General features: G+C 40.9%; 1 protein-coding gene across 1 annotated transcript; it reads left to right on the plus strand.

Moving 5' to 3' along the window:
• Nucleotides 1-3,374: 3,374 nt before the first annotated feature.
• Nucleotides 3,375-8,690, plus strand: LOC308083271 (kelch-like protein 38). Its single transcript, XM_080425540.1, has 5 exons — nucleotides 3,375-3,513; nucleotides 5,331-6,551; nucleotides 7,042-7,183; nucleotides 7,393-7,498; nucleotides 7,897-8,690. Exons 2-5 carry the CDS (start codon nucleotides 5,332-5,334, stop codon nucleotides 8,181-8,183), a joined length of 1,755 nt encoding a protein of 584 aa, XP_080281666.1. The 5' UTR covers nucleotides 3,375-3,513; nucleotide 5,331; the 3' UTR covers nucleotides 8,184-8,690.
• Nucleotides 8,691-12,719: the final 4,029 nt, after the last annotated feature.

Here is a 12,719-nt window from a genome sequence, read left to right on the forward strand (position 1 = left end):
ACACATATCTTTCCACTAAAACATGTTTAAAAGGAGAAATGGGCCACAATTTGAAGACAGGCCAAGTGATATGTACCATAACCTATTTTACTGTCTGTGCTAACAGCACATACAATGGTTTATTTTCTTTTTCTTTTCTTTTTTTAAACACCCCGATACTAGAGCAATATAGAGCGATATTAAGACAAACCAGATACTTTGGCATAATATATCTCTATATCTCTTGATAACAACCCATCTCCTTAAGCAACAAAGACAACCTAAGTTTTGATTCATGGTAAATTAATTGACATAATTGTATGTCTCTGTAGACAAAGTAAGGCAATTCAGTGTTTTGAGTACAACACTACAGTAAGTTCAGTCAAGTGCACAATCAGTAACCCCCAGTATGAGGGCATGGTCTCTATAGCCAAAGTAACAAAGTGCCAACCATGTGTAGGCCAAGCCAAAAGCCACGAGGAACAATGACGATAGAATGGGAGAAAGAAAGTGATTTATTCTCAACCTTCTGAAGAAAAAGATTAGCTTTCACATGGCTTGCAAGCTTTTGACATGCCAAGCAGGCGAACACATTCTTCTCATAAAAAAGCTCAATACCACAAATGTAATAATCAATCAAGCTAAAGGTTTCAGTGTTTCCTCTTAACGCTATACTTGATGGACTGTGGGATAGCATTAACACAAAGGGTTTCATTCCCATGTTATATGAAATGCAATACAAAAAGGCAGCTTTTACACTTCTCTTCCCATGGGTTTATACTTGGCTCCCTCTTTTTCCCCTTCACACCAAATCTCTTCACTGGAAATAGATGCAAGGTTAAGGTCTGTCACTACAATGTCAAGAGGGCAGTAGATGAAGACTGTATAGAAACAAATAAATGATGTGTGAAGTACCAGAGTGAATCAAATGCACAGTTATGCAGTTGTGTACAGAACTGTTTTGTTGAACTGTTTGCAGCTCGGGTGAAGTTGCTGGACTTCTACTCAAACCACAGGTTTAGGGGTAGCAGGTTGGCTGTTGTGCTTGGATGTAATGATCTGGGAAGTTTCTTGTTGTCTGGAGAGATGTCATGCAGGTCCATGAAAAACTCAGTCAAATCCTGAGTGTTAATAATTTTTATTGTGCAGGTATACTGGGAACCCTCTTGGATGTTTGTTTTTCTTCTGCCCTAATAGTTTGTAATTGTGAGCTGTTGTTTATGCTCATATATATACACAGTACGTCTTTTTTGATTCATTTTAAAATCCTAAAGTAAGTGTCTAAAATACATGGGTATTGATAAAATAAAATAAAAAGTGCAATATGCAGACATAATGTTTTTCTCCAGGAAGATACACTAGATGGTGCTGTTTGGTTGAGTATTTTACCTTCTGAGACCAGTATTATTACCTTCCGAATGTGTGGATCCACCTGATGTTCCTATTGCAATCACAATGGACCACAAGCTTTTTTGTGTTTTATCCTTTTGATAAAACACAAACAAAGTTTATTTGCATTTTTGTCCTGGCCTAAACTGGTGATTTTGCATGGACATGCATTTGAATGGATAATAAAGGCAACAGTTATCATTTAGCCCTAAGCCCTTTTATCACTTCCCTCACCCAGGGCAAATAGAGACTGGTTAGGCTATGTGATGAAGCATCATATAGACTACACATTACTGACTGAGCCACTTGTAACTAAGCCATAAACGGAAGAGGAACTGAGAAAGTAGAGCAGATCTGAAGTCCAAGTCCACGTCATGTCAGAGTTCAAAACCAATAGCTTGAACAGCATGTAACATTTTAGCCAGAGGAAATTGGATTAGAGAGAGACCTATAATTGGTCCAGCTGGTAATTTGGTCCAGCAATTATTTATTGCTAGCATCACTTTCTTTTTTTTATTTGTTTTGTTTTGCCCTGCCCCATATAGGCCTACTTTAAAACTCATAGGTAAAAACGTCCCACATCCCACCTTTTTTTGTTCCAAAATCCAAGATGAAGACAACAAAGGTGGGAGGTGGCTCTTGTACTGTATGCCAAAATAATACATTATAAGGTAGTGGAAAACATGACTAATTGATGTGATGGAAATTGAATATTGTATAGAGTAACCTAGGCTATGCATAGACCTATGCAAACTTGGTAACACCTGGATCCAGCAATGAAATATTCAGATCGATTGGTCAACCCACTGAGGGAAAAAATGAACGAGGACAGACAGAAGGACAGAGGTTTCCTGATTTTATTGTATAAGATAGGCTGATGTTGACTTTGTCTAAATACTATAAGACATTTCTCCAGGCATATAGGCTACACTAGATGGTGCTGTGAAGTTGAGATCCACTGTGATGTTCATATACTACTCATCATGAAGCATCATTTGAGAAGTTACCATGTCTGTGTGTGATGCCCAACAGTCTAACTGCCATATTGGTGTTGTTCAGCAGTAGTTTGATGATTAACACAAGCTGTTTATGGACTAAATAAGTGATCTTGCATGGTCATATTAGCTATCACATATCTGCCCTTGTGATGAAGCATCAAATATGAGCCACTTGTAAGTAAAACAAAATCAGAATCAGAATCAACTTTGTCACATCACAGGTTTAAAGATGTAAAACAGTGGGTGAAATTCGTTTTTGTGCAAGCTCCATTATTTTGTTATTTCCATAAAATAGAAAGGGAAGAAGAAGAAAGGGAGCAAGGGGAAGAGAGAGAGAAAGAGAGAGGATTTTATTTTTAAATCTACATATTTACACATAGTATATCTATCTGTGGTGCGGATATATACTGAAGAGGAACTGAGAAATTATATATCTTGAACAGCAGCCACAACAAGAAAACGGCATTAGTTCGAAAATTATGTATGGTATGCTTTTGGCATGGTGTTATTATTTTATTTTTGTTTCTGGCATTCTTACATCTCTGTATTTATTCCACTTCCTTGGTAACCAAATCCTGTTTGTCAAAGTAAATATGAAACCACCTGGTCAGCCTGCCTGCCAGACAGCTATCCCTTCAGCCCACCAGCCCATCAGCCAACCATCCATCCAGCTACACTGTTAATCAACCATAGCTGCCAAACTGTCATCTAATAGCAGTTTTATCATAATAGACGTGCTGGACCATGTGACATTGGGGGAGATCGAAGAGGAGAGGGAAAGGGGATTAAAAGAGGAGAGGAGGAGGAGGGGGGGGGGGGGTGTTCGTAGAAAATTGAGATGGGGAGTGAGATACTGGGAAAAAAGTTTATAGTCACATGTGAGTCTGCTGGGGAGTTGCTAAAGAGCGTTACTATTTTTAGGACATGAGTGCCTAGTGGAAAGAGATCATAACAACAAACAGCGCACTGCATGCTCCTACAAAGAGACAGCCCCCTCTGGAACACATAGGCACAGAGCATCAACACGAGAGACCAGAGGAGAAAGTACAGCAAAATGTCAATTCATTGTATTTTCATTCATTGAGTTTCTGCTTTGAACACAGAGGACGCCTGCAGAGCATATAAAAGAGAGAACAAATAACGACAGGTAAGAGATATATTGCAACTTGTACAATTCATACATATTGTTATAGAACATTTTCCCATTCTGTATCTTTCGATTCTCTTGTAAAAGCTTCAGAGAAATATTGTACAGCATTGCAGAGCATTGAATATTCAATATCATACAGTCAAGCTATAATCATGATTTATTATATTAGTAAATGTCTAATATTAACCATTGAACCCTAGCGTCACTATTCTGCAGTAAAAATAGCAGATCTACAAGCTCAACGCGTCGCAGCGTGACACGTTGTTAGCTTGTAAATCGGCTAAGAGATTTGGTGGTTAAAAAGTGGTTAAACAAATGACTCAATCATTTGCTAATTTTTTTTTTTCCTGCTGTCCAACACATTGATACACCACCTTGCAGTTACATTAATCCTCTTTGAACACATTACTATCCATCCACAGAACACAAAGGCGACCGTGAGTTGACCATGCAACATAAAGGTGTTTCTGCTGTGATCCACTTATAGTCAGGGGATATTAGCAGAAAGATTTCCAATCTTGGAATAAATTCCTTACCAAAAAAAATCTTCACCAATGTGTTTGTAAAGGTGTCTAGTAACACATCTCACAAAGACTGAAATTCAGTTTCCCTAGGAGAATTTTTGGCAAAAAAAATCAAATTTTAAATCTGTTTTAAGTAGCATGTGAGGGGTCAAACTAGGGTGTTTTTATGATTCTGAATCCATTGCAAGCATTTGTTTTGCACCAAAACCACTCCTTGGGCTAAAAACAGCCCAATCTCAATGGGCTTTTTACACAAAAAGTATACCTGGACAAGGATGGCTATGGCCGTTTTTAGCCCAAGGAGTGGTTTTGGTGCAAAACAAATGCTTGCAATGGATTCAGAATCATAAAAACACCCTAGTTTGACCCCTCACATGCTACTTAAAACAGAATTAAATTAAATAAACTTTCAGCAGCTGTCAAAAATTCTCCTAGGGAAACTGAATTTCAGTCTTTGTGTTACTAGACACCTTTACAAACACATTGGTGAAGATTTTTTTTGGTAAGGAATTTATTCCAAGATTGGAAATCTTTCTGCTAATATCCCCTGACTATTAGACTCTCAAAGGCCAAACAGTCTCCACAGTGATCAGACTGTCCCAGGTCTTACCAATAAAATATAATATAAGAAAATGAGTGCTGAGGAAATATACTGGCAAGGTTCACCTGTCATAATAGTCAAGTGGCATGCATTACAATATGAGCATATCTGCTACATATGGCCTATGATTTGGTGTATCTCTTAAATTTGTTGTGAATGACAAAGCATCACAATATTTATAGTGATACTCACTCCAGCAGTTTATGGCAATAAACAGGAACATGAAATTGAACTTGTATGACCTTGATCTTATTCTCAGACATGTTTATCCCTGACAGTAAGTCACAGTGATGTTTGTACATGGACATGGCCTCATGGTTCTGACAAGTGAGCTTAAATCAGAATGCTGTTGATTGCCCCAAATACATAAAGTCACAGCTGGTCTATAGCCAGTTCCAACATGATTGCTGTTCTATGCTGTAGCCAGCCCTACGGTCGAATGACCTAGAATGCCCCATAGTTATAGCCCTAGAGAGCATGTCTAATATCATTTCTGATAAGAAGCAATGTTCTAGCGAACATGATTTTATTCTAAATTATGTGGTATGTGGGCGAATAATACTAAGGTAAAGTTGTTGGTTGGCTGATGCTGAGTACTAAATCTCCTCTAGACAGATGAATCCAAGGGGCCTTAATGGCCAAGGCTGTTGAATGCAACATCACACAGTAATTATCTCTCTCCTTCCCAGCATGGACAGACAGCCAGCTGACATCTTCCACTACAAGGATACAGAGCTGTCCTCCAATCTACTTTTACAGCTCAACAGACTGAGACAGGACAATGTCCTGACTGATGTGATACTCTGCTCAGACTACACAGAGATCCCATGTCACCGCAACGTCCTGGTCTCCAGCAGCCCGTACTTCAGAGCCATGTTCTGCAATAACTTCATGGAAAGTCAGATGACCAAGATCGATGTGAAGGGCATCACATCAGCCATTCTGAGTGGTGTCATTGACTATGTTTACACGGGACTCATGAGCATCACCATGGAGATTGTGCTGCCACTGATGCAAGCGGCGTCTATGTTGCAATATGACCACCTTTTTGAGGCATGCTCTGCTTTCCTCCAGGAGCACCTGTGCCCAGACAACTGTTTAAGCATGATAAGGCTCTCTGAGATCCTCAGTTGCAATAGCTTGAGAGAAAAGGCCAAGGAGATGGCTATGAAGAGCTTCTCAGACGTGTCCGCATCGGAGGATCTGTGTGAGCTCTCGCTGCCGGAGCTCACGGGATACCTGGAAGACGACAGCCTGTGTGCGGAGGAAGAACAGGTCTTCGAAACCCTTGTGGCGTGGATCCACCATGATCCTGTATCCCGACGCGGTGCCATTAGTGACCTATTCAAAAAGGTACGCCTTCGCTACATCCACCCGACCTTCCTGTTCCAGTTCATTGCCAACGATCCACTGATCCAGTCCTCCACCCTCTGCACAGAGCTTATCGAATCTGTCCGACGTCTCATGTTCTCCGTTTGTTGCAAATACGTTGACAGCAGCGTAATTGACTTGAAATCACCGTGGATAGCGCCTCGGCGCTATACCTGCTGTGAGACGCTGGTGTTAGTGGGAGGAAGGAAAAACAGTGAGCAGACCTCAAGGGACGCCTTGATCTTTGATGAGACGAGCCAGCAGTGGCGGTGGCTAGCCAAGCTGCCCCTCCGTCTTTACAAAGCCTCCTACGTCTGCCTCCACAGTGTCCTTTATGTTCTAGGGGGCCTGACCACAAACACCAAGCACAACCAGGTCAGCAGGAGTGTCTACACCCTCTCCCTGAAGACCAACCAGTGGCGGATGGCAGAGCCCATGCTGGAACCACACTTTGCCCACCAGAGTGTTTCCTACCTCCACTTTATCTTTGTCCTCGGAGGCCTCGGGGCTGATAAGCATGTGTGCAACAGTGTAGAAAGGTGAGAAGAATGCATCGCCATAATAAGGTCATGTTGATCTTTGCTATCTCTAACAGGAAAATCGGTTGCTTTACCATTTTCAAACTGTTGCCAACAACTGGTACTATAGTTCAGAGGAGGGCACATCTTATGTTGAGAAAGATCCATGAATTGAATAGTCAATTCTTTTAAATGTACCCCCCCCTCCCCATGTTATATCTTTAATACAGTGTAACTTTCTTACAGAACATAACCCTAAAGCCCTCCCTTACCTTTTTTCTGCTCACCTAATAATGCAAGAAAATGGTTAAAGACCCCCTTTTGACGAATCTTAAAAAGGTTGTTGTCTTTATATTTTTGAAGCCCGATCCTGGAATGCATGCCAGCAAATTACCCCCCCTCCCCCCATTCACAAATACTACAGAAGATACTATTACCACATGCACATAAAATGCGTATTAAATGTGTCACGGTATTCAGTAGAATTTAAAAAAATGATATGTAACCACAGGTACAACAGCATGTTCAACCAGTGGGAGTCTATGGCACCCATGCCTGAAGCTGTGCTGCATCCTGCAGTGGCTGCTATTGACCAGAGAATCTACATGTTTGGAGGAGAAGATGACATGCAGAACCCTGTCAGAATCATACAGGTAAAATACAATGTGGTCTTATTAATTAATTTGTATTCCTTTGTCAATGCACCCATTCACTTTTTGTTTGAGCGATTGTTTATTTGTTCCTTTCATTCATTCACTAATCTATTCACCCACACTTCAAAATCATTTGAATCACAGTGTTCATTTAACGGTGAGAGGGTATAAATTAGTCAAATATTCGTTCTGGACTCTTTTTGCTGTAGGTCTATCACATCGCCAGGAACCTGTGGTGTAAAATGGAAAACAGGACTGTGAAGAATGTGTCGGCTCCTGCTGTTGTCCTTGATGACAAAATCTACATCATCGGAGGTAACTGAAGTAATTCATTATAATAGCAGAGTTATCGGTACAGCAGATAACACCAGGGCTAGTCTTGTATTTTATTGACTTTTATGCCTTTCCATTTGAGTAGAAAGAGGGAATCTCCACAGTCAACAATCCCCCATGTCAGTGTGTTCCTCATTCCACAGCCAGACAAACCCATTTATTGTCTCAATATCACGTAATAAAAAAATCACAATAAGGAATTCAGAAATACGAATTTCCCACCTATTTTCTATGTCCAGAATACACAGTCTTAATTTTTGATGAGAGAGGAATTTTGACCCTGAATCCCAGCGTTGCATCACAGCACAGAACAACGTTAGCGCCTTGTGGATCCGTATCTACTTTAACTACCATATTAATTTCTGCTTTTGCTGTCACAGGATACACCAGGCGAATGATTGCTTATGACACGAAGGCCAACCGGTTCATCAAGCGTGCCAACCTGAAGGAGAGGAGGATGCACCACTCTGCTACAGTGCTCAACAACAAGCTCTGTGTGACGGGGGGACGCTTCATCAATGGCCATGACGTCATAGAGGACTCCGACAATTTTGAGTGCTATGACCCCATAACAGATGCTTGGACATCGAAGGGGGCTCTGCCATATAAACTGTTTGACCACGGTTCAGTGTCTCTGACATGTGTATCCCAGATGTGGGCAAAATAACTGACTGATTAGTCATTCAAATAACTGATAAGAGAAATCAAGCACACGTGAAGTAATCTAAACATTTATAATCAAAGGGCATGCATTTTTTCATTTTTCCATGTCTGGTGTCCTATACATTATATTTGCCCCCACCTTTGTAGAATATGCATTTTTCTATTGAAGATTTTGGTATCGCTTGTGCATGACACCAAAGCCTCCAAAAACAAGTTATCCAGCCAGACAGTCTGAAACACATTCTAACCGTCTAACTTCACAATGGATCAAAGAACTATTTTCAGCTTGCTCTAAATCATGAGATTTCACTTGTCATGTTGAAAGCCCAGGACTGAGTGTCTAATTCAGGGCTGCGCCCAGCTGTTCATCCACAGGACTGAACCTGCTGCTCTTGTCAGTGAACCTCTGGGTCATGCTTTGCACTATATTTTTATGTTGTCATTGTCACAACATTCTATTGATCAAATGATTTTGATCTTTTTGTATTTCAATATTAGTAAGACTAAGAGCATTATTTACTGTGTGTGTGTGTGTGTGTGTGTGTGTGTGTGTGTGTGTGTGTGTGTGTGTGTGTGTGTGTGTGTGTGTGTGTGTGTGTGTTCGTCTGTATACAGCTAAGCTCCGGCGGCCCGATCGGTGTGAAACTGTGCACGCACACTCACTGGAGGCCAGAGCAGAACCATTTTTCTCATTGGCCTGTTATAGCGCCACCAGGAGGCTGATTTTTGCAAAACATATATTTTTATATTACTCCTATAGTCCAAACATCACGCAAATCGGTACACATTATCTCTATAGTCATGTGATCAAGACGGATCTGTCCGATTTCTTCTATTCCATCCTGATTGGCTAAGATTGGCATCTAAAGTTTGCAGGAGTGTTTTGTTTTGAACAAAATGCCTCAAATCATGAACCCATTGCAGTGAAACTTTGCACGCACATTCCCACTAGGCCGAGGAAGAAATTCCACCCTTTTCACATTGGCCTATTATAGCCACCAGGATGCCAGAAGACTAATTATCTCTATAGTCATGTCATCAAGACGGACCTGTCTGACTTTTCATATTTCATCCTGATTGGCTTCTAACCACCTGGCCTGGCGGAGAGGAACACATTTTTCTAGTTTTAAAATGTAATAGCATGTCAACAGACGATGAGTTTGGGGCATGTCACAAATATAGCAGGGGTTTGCATATGTGATTGACTAAAAAAAGGAATGTTTAAAATGTAGATTCCATAGTTAAAACAAACTAGACTAACATGAACTGAATGCATGCAAATGGCAATGCAAGTAAAACATTCCTTTGTTTTTACTGTATGAACCTAGCGTTTGGCCATGTATTGTTCATTTCCTAGAAAATAGATCAACGTGATGAGAACTATATTATTAGGTTTGTGTCCAGTCGGTAGAGCACTTGCCTTTCGACCACAAGGTCACAAGGTCATGTGTTCGATACCGGGCACCGCCAACTCAGCGAATGCGTAGCACGGCTTGGGTGTGGCAAGACATGCGGTAAGTAGCTACTGGGAACAGATGGTTGGTGTTGCGCTCCACCTCAGCAATCCATCTCCCAGGGGTCTAGCGCATTGCAATACAGGGATAGACTTCCGCTCTCTGGTTGACACCGACAATAAGCCTCCGACCTACTTATTTTACTTACATGTGCATGTTCTGTGTATTGATGCCTTCATTAAAAGGGTGAAGTATTTTTGTTGTTTAACTGAAAGCTAACAGTATGTGTGCAATTCCACCTTGTACTGTATGTTTGTTTTTGATATTGCAGCAAATGTACATGTTTCAAAGACAATATTTGAGGTACATTTACATTTTTATGGATGTTTTAAATTTGTTTACTCATGCTTTTGCACAGTTATTTCCTGTTTACATTTTCAGCATTGCTGTCATTTTGTATTTACTGTTTATTTTATTTTATACATATCAATAAATATTCAAATCATTCTTTGGTGTTGCCTTGTCTTTATCTTCCTCTCTGACGTGTGGCTGTGCTGCTGGGTCACTTGACACCAGTTGCAACCTGAGTGAGCAGCACATGTACCTTGTGTGTCTAGTCAGTCTATAACCCCCCTGGTCACGCTCCGCTCCACACACAAGCTGTACATGCCCAGACCAGTTCCAGTCATCCAGTAGCCTACATATAGAAGATGACTTATAAAAGATATCCTCTCACAGTGTTACAGTACATATCCAGCAGTAACAAATTGAAACAGCTTGTTCCAATTGCTTTGCTCCACCTGTTTGTACATCAAAGATACAGACAAAATAAGACCCGTATAGAGTGTTACGGGTCTGGCGAGACAGCGAAAGAGGGGAGATAGACATCACATGACTTATCACTTAATGCTACACACCAGATTTTAACTCACAAACACACCCTGCCCACTGAGCCTCAAGGATCATGTCCCAATAATGTCTTATATACATAAATTATAGAATTTGATAATATTAATGATTGCCTGCAATTTTTTTTGAAATAACGAGGATAAGCACCATCTGAATAGATGACATAATATAGTATGTATCCGCAATTACTTTTGGACACCAATAATGTTAGGCATATTGTGTGAAGAAAGAGGAGTCATTACAAGGGATGGAATTTACATTTCTTTCTGAAACCCAAGTCACTGGTTCTTACTCTCCACCAGCAAACAGAGTCAGAGGTGACAGTTGAAAGGGGGGTGGGCGCAAAAAGGTGGGGGACTGGAAAAACTAGGTGAACTGGGGATATTTTGAGAAACAAACAAGGGGGGGAATGTTATACCACGTGCAGCATGTGGCCTTGTTGGCCTGTTGGTTGCTGTGCTAGTTGGCAGATGTGAGAAAGACAGGGGGGGACAGAGAGACACAGAGAGAGAGGGAGAGAGAGAGAGGAAGGGAGAGGGTACCAACTAATGACCGTGGTTTCACAACACTGCGAGTGATGAAATTTGTTCAGGAGGAACAGCAACAGGTGTTCGTGTGTGTGTGTGTGTGTGTGTGTGTGTGTGTGTGTGTGTGTGTGTGTGTGTGTGTGTGTGTGTGTGTGTGTATGTGTGTGTGTGTGTGTGTGTGTGTGTGTGTGTGTGTGTGTGTGTGTGTGTGTGTGCGCGCGCGCTTATAGCGCTTATATTTTTTGGGGTGTCAAGCGGTCCAGCTGTCCTATGACTATCACAACAAAAACAGAGAGCGAGAGAGAGATGTTATCCAAGAACTCTTCCCCATTACAACATTTTTATGTATGTACTATCCTATGTCTACACTAACACTAAGCAGAGTACTAATAAAGGAGTCATGGGCATTTATGAGTAATTAAACTTAACTACACACACTATAATGAGCCTTAGATCATAGCTTCCCACTCAGGCACTCAAAAGTGACCAAGCATTTGTTGGGACTTTCCAAAGGCAACATTATGTTCACCTATTCTTGGAATTGACCTCTATATATTTCGAAGAACCACAATGATGATAAACAAAATGTAATACACAAACAATAAAGAAAAAACTACTAACAGAAATGCTATTGTAAAAGTTTTACTTTATGAACCTTGGATGCACTTTGTTACTGCACCCAACAAAGGACTCACGCAGGCATCATTAACCTCCTATGAGGCTAAGGAAAAGTCAATGCTGCAGACTGGAACATATTAGTTGGCACTTTAAATTGTAATCTATAATAAGAACACACCTACACTACTGTATGTGTCCTCATGTGACATTTTTTTAAACTTGTGAATAACCTTTTCCATAGGCTATATTGGGGCGACCAGTGTGACATCTATTCTACACATAAAACAGCAAGCACACTTGTTCCTGATGCTTCAGGTCCATTGATGAGTAAATGTAATAATAATTAACATGCTACATTTGAACAAATTATCTCAACAAATTGATTGGACTTACACTAATGACGAAATAAACGTTTTTTGAACGTTTGCGTACTATAGCTTACAATAGGGTTGAGACTGCAGAACATCTACATCAGCAAGCCTGGCCTGCTTGCAACACTCACAACAAGCTCTGTGTCACAATGTTGGCACTTGGCAGTGAGTGATTGAGAAGATACACAGGCCCCTGTTGGTTCCTGGAAGATCTGCACACTTGTTCATTAAAACAGGATGCACACGTGTGTTTTTATGTTTTGAGTGTGTTGTGAATTATGAGGATCAAGGAATCCACCCACCCTGTTCTTTCTAAGTATTCACTATTTCACTCACATACACACGTAGGTGCACACACACACACACACACACACACACACACACACACACACACACACACACACACACACACACACACACACACACACACACACACACACACACACACTGGGCCGGTGCTAGGCAATTTGGCGCCCTAGGCAACATTTCCCCGCCACGCCACCGTTTTCTGCCACAGCGCCACCTAGAGCCTGAAAAGAATAAAAAAATATACATAGATAACATTCTGAGGCTGTATAAACATTACTACAGTGCAGAAGCATTTCAAACATAGCCACAGATAATATAAGTACTAAACCCTTTAGAAACGCAGACCTTGACA

Source organism: Gymnoscopelus braueri (genome assembly GCF_963280865.1).
Source record: "Gymnoscopelus braueri genome assembly, chromosome: 4".
NCBI classification, from domain to species: Eukaryota; Metazoa; Chordata; class Actinopteri; order Myctophiformes; family Myctophidae; genus Gymnoscopelus; species Gymnoscopelus braueri.

What these genes read in the sequence shown, in the direction of transcription:
- LOC308083271 (XM_080425540.1), top strand. Translation starts at nt 5,332, where the DNA reads ATGGACAGACAGCCAGCTGACATCTTCCACTACAAGGATACAGAGCTG. An exon ending in GTGTGCAACAGTGTAGAAAG is followed by an intron (nt 6,552 to 7,041) that starts GTGAGAAGAATG and finishes ATGTAACCACAG; the next exon opens with GTACAACAGCATGTTCAACC. An exon ending in ACCCTGTCAGAATCATACAG is followed by an intron (nt 7,184 to 7,392) that starts GTAAAATACAAT and finishes TTTTTGCTGTAG; the next exon opens with GTCTATCACATCGCCAGGAA.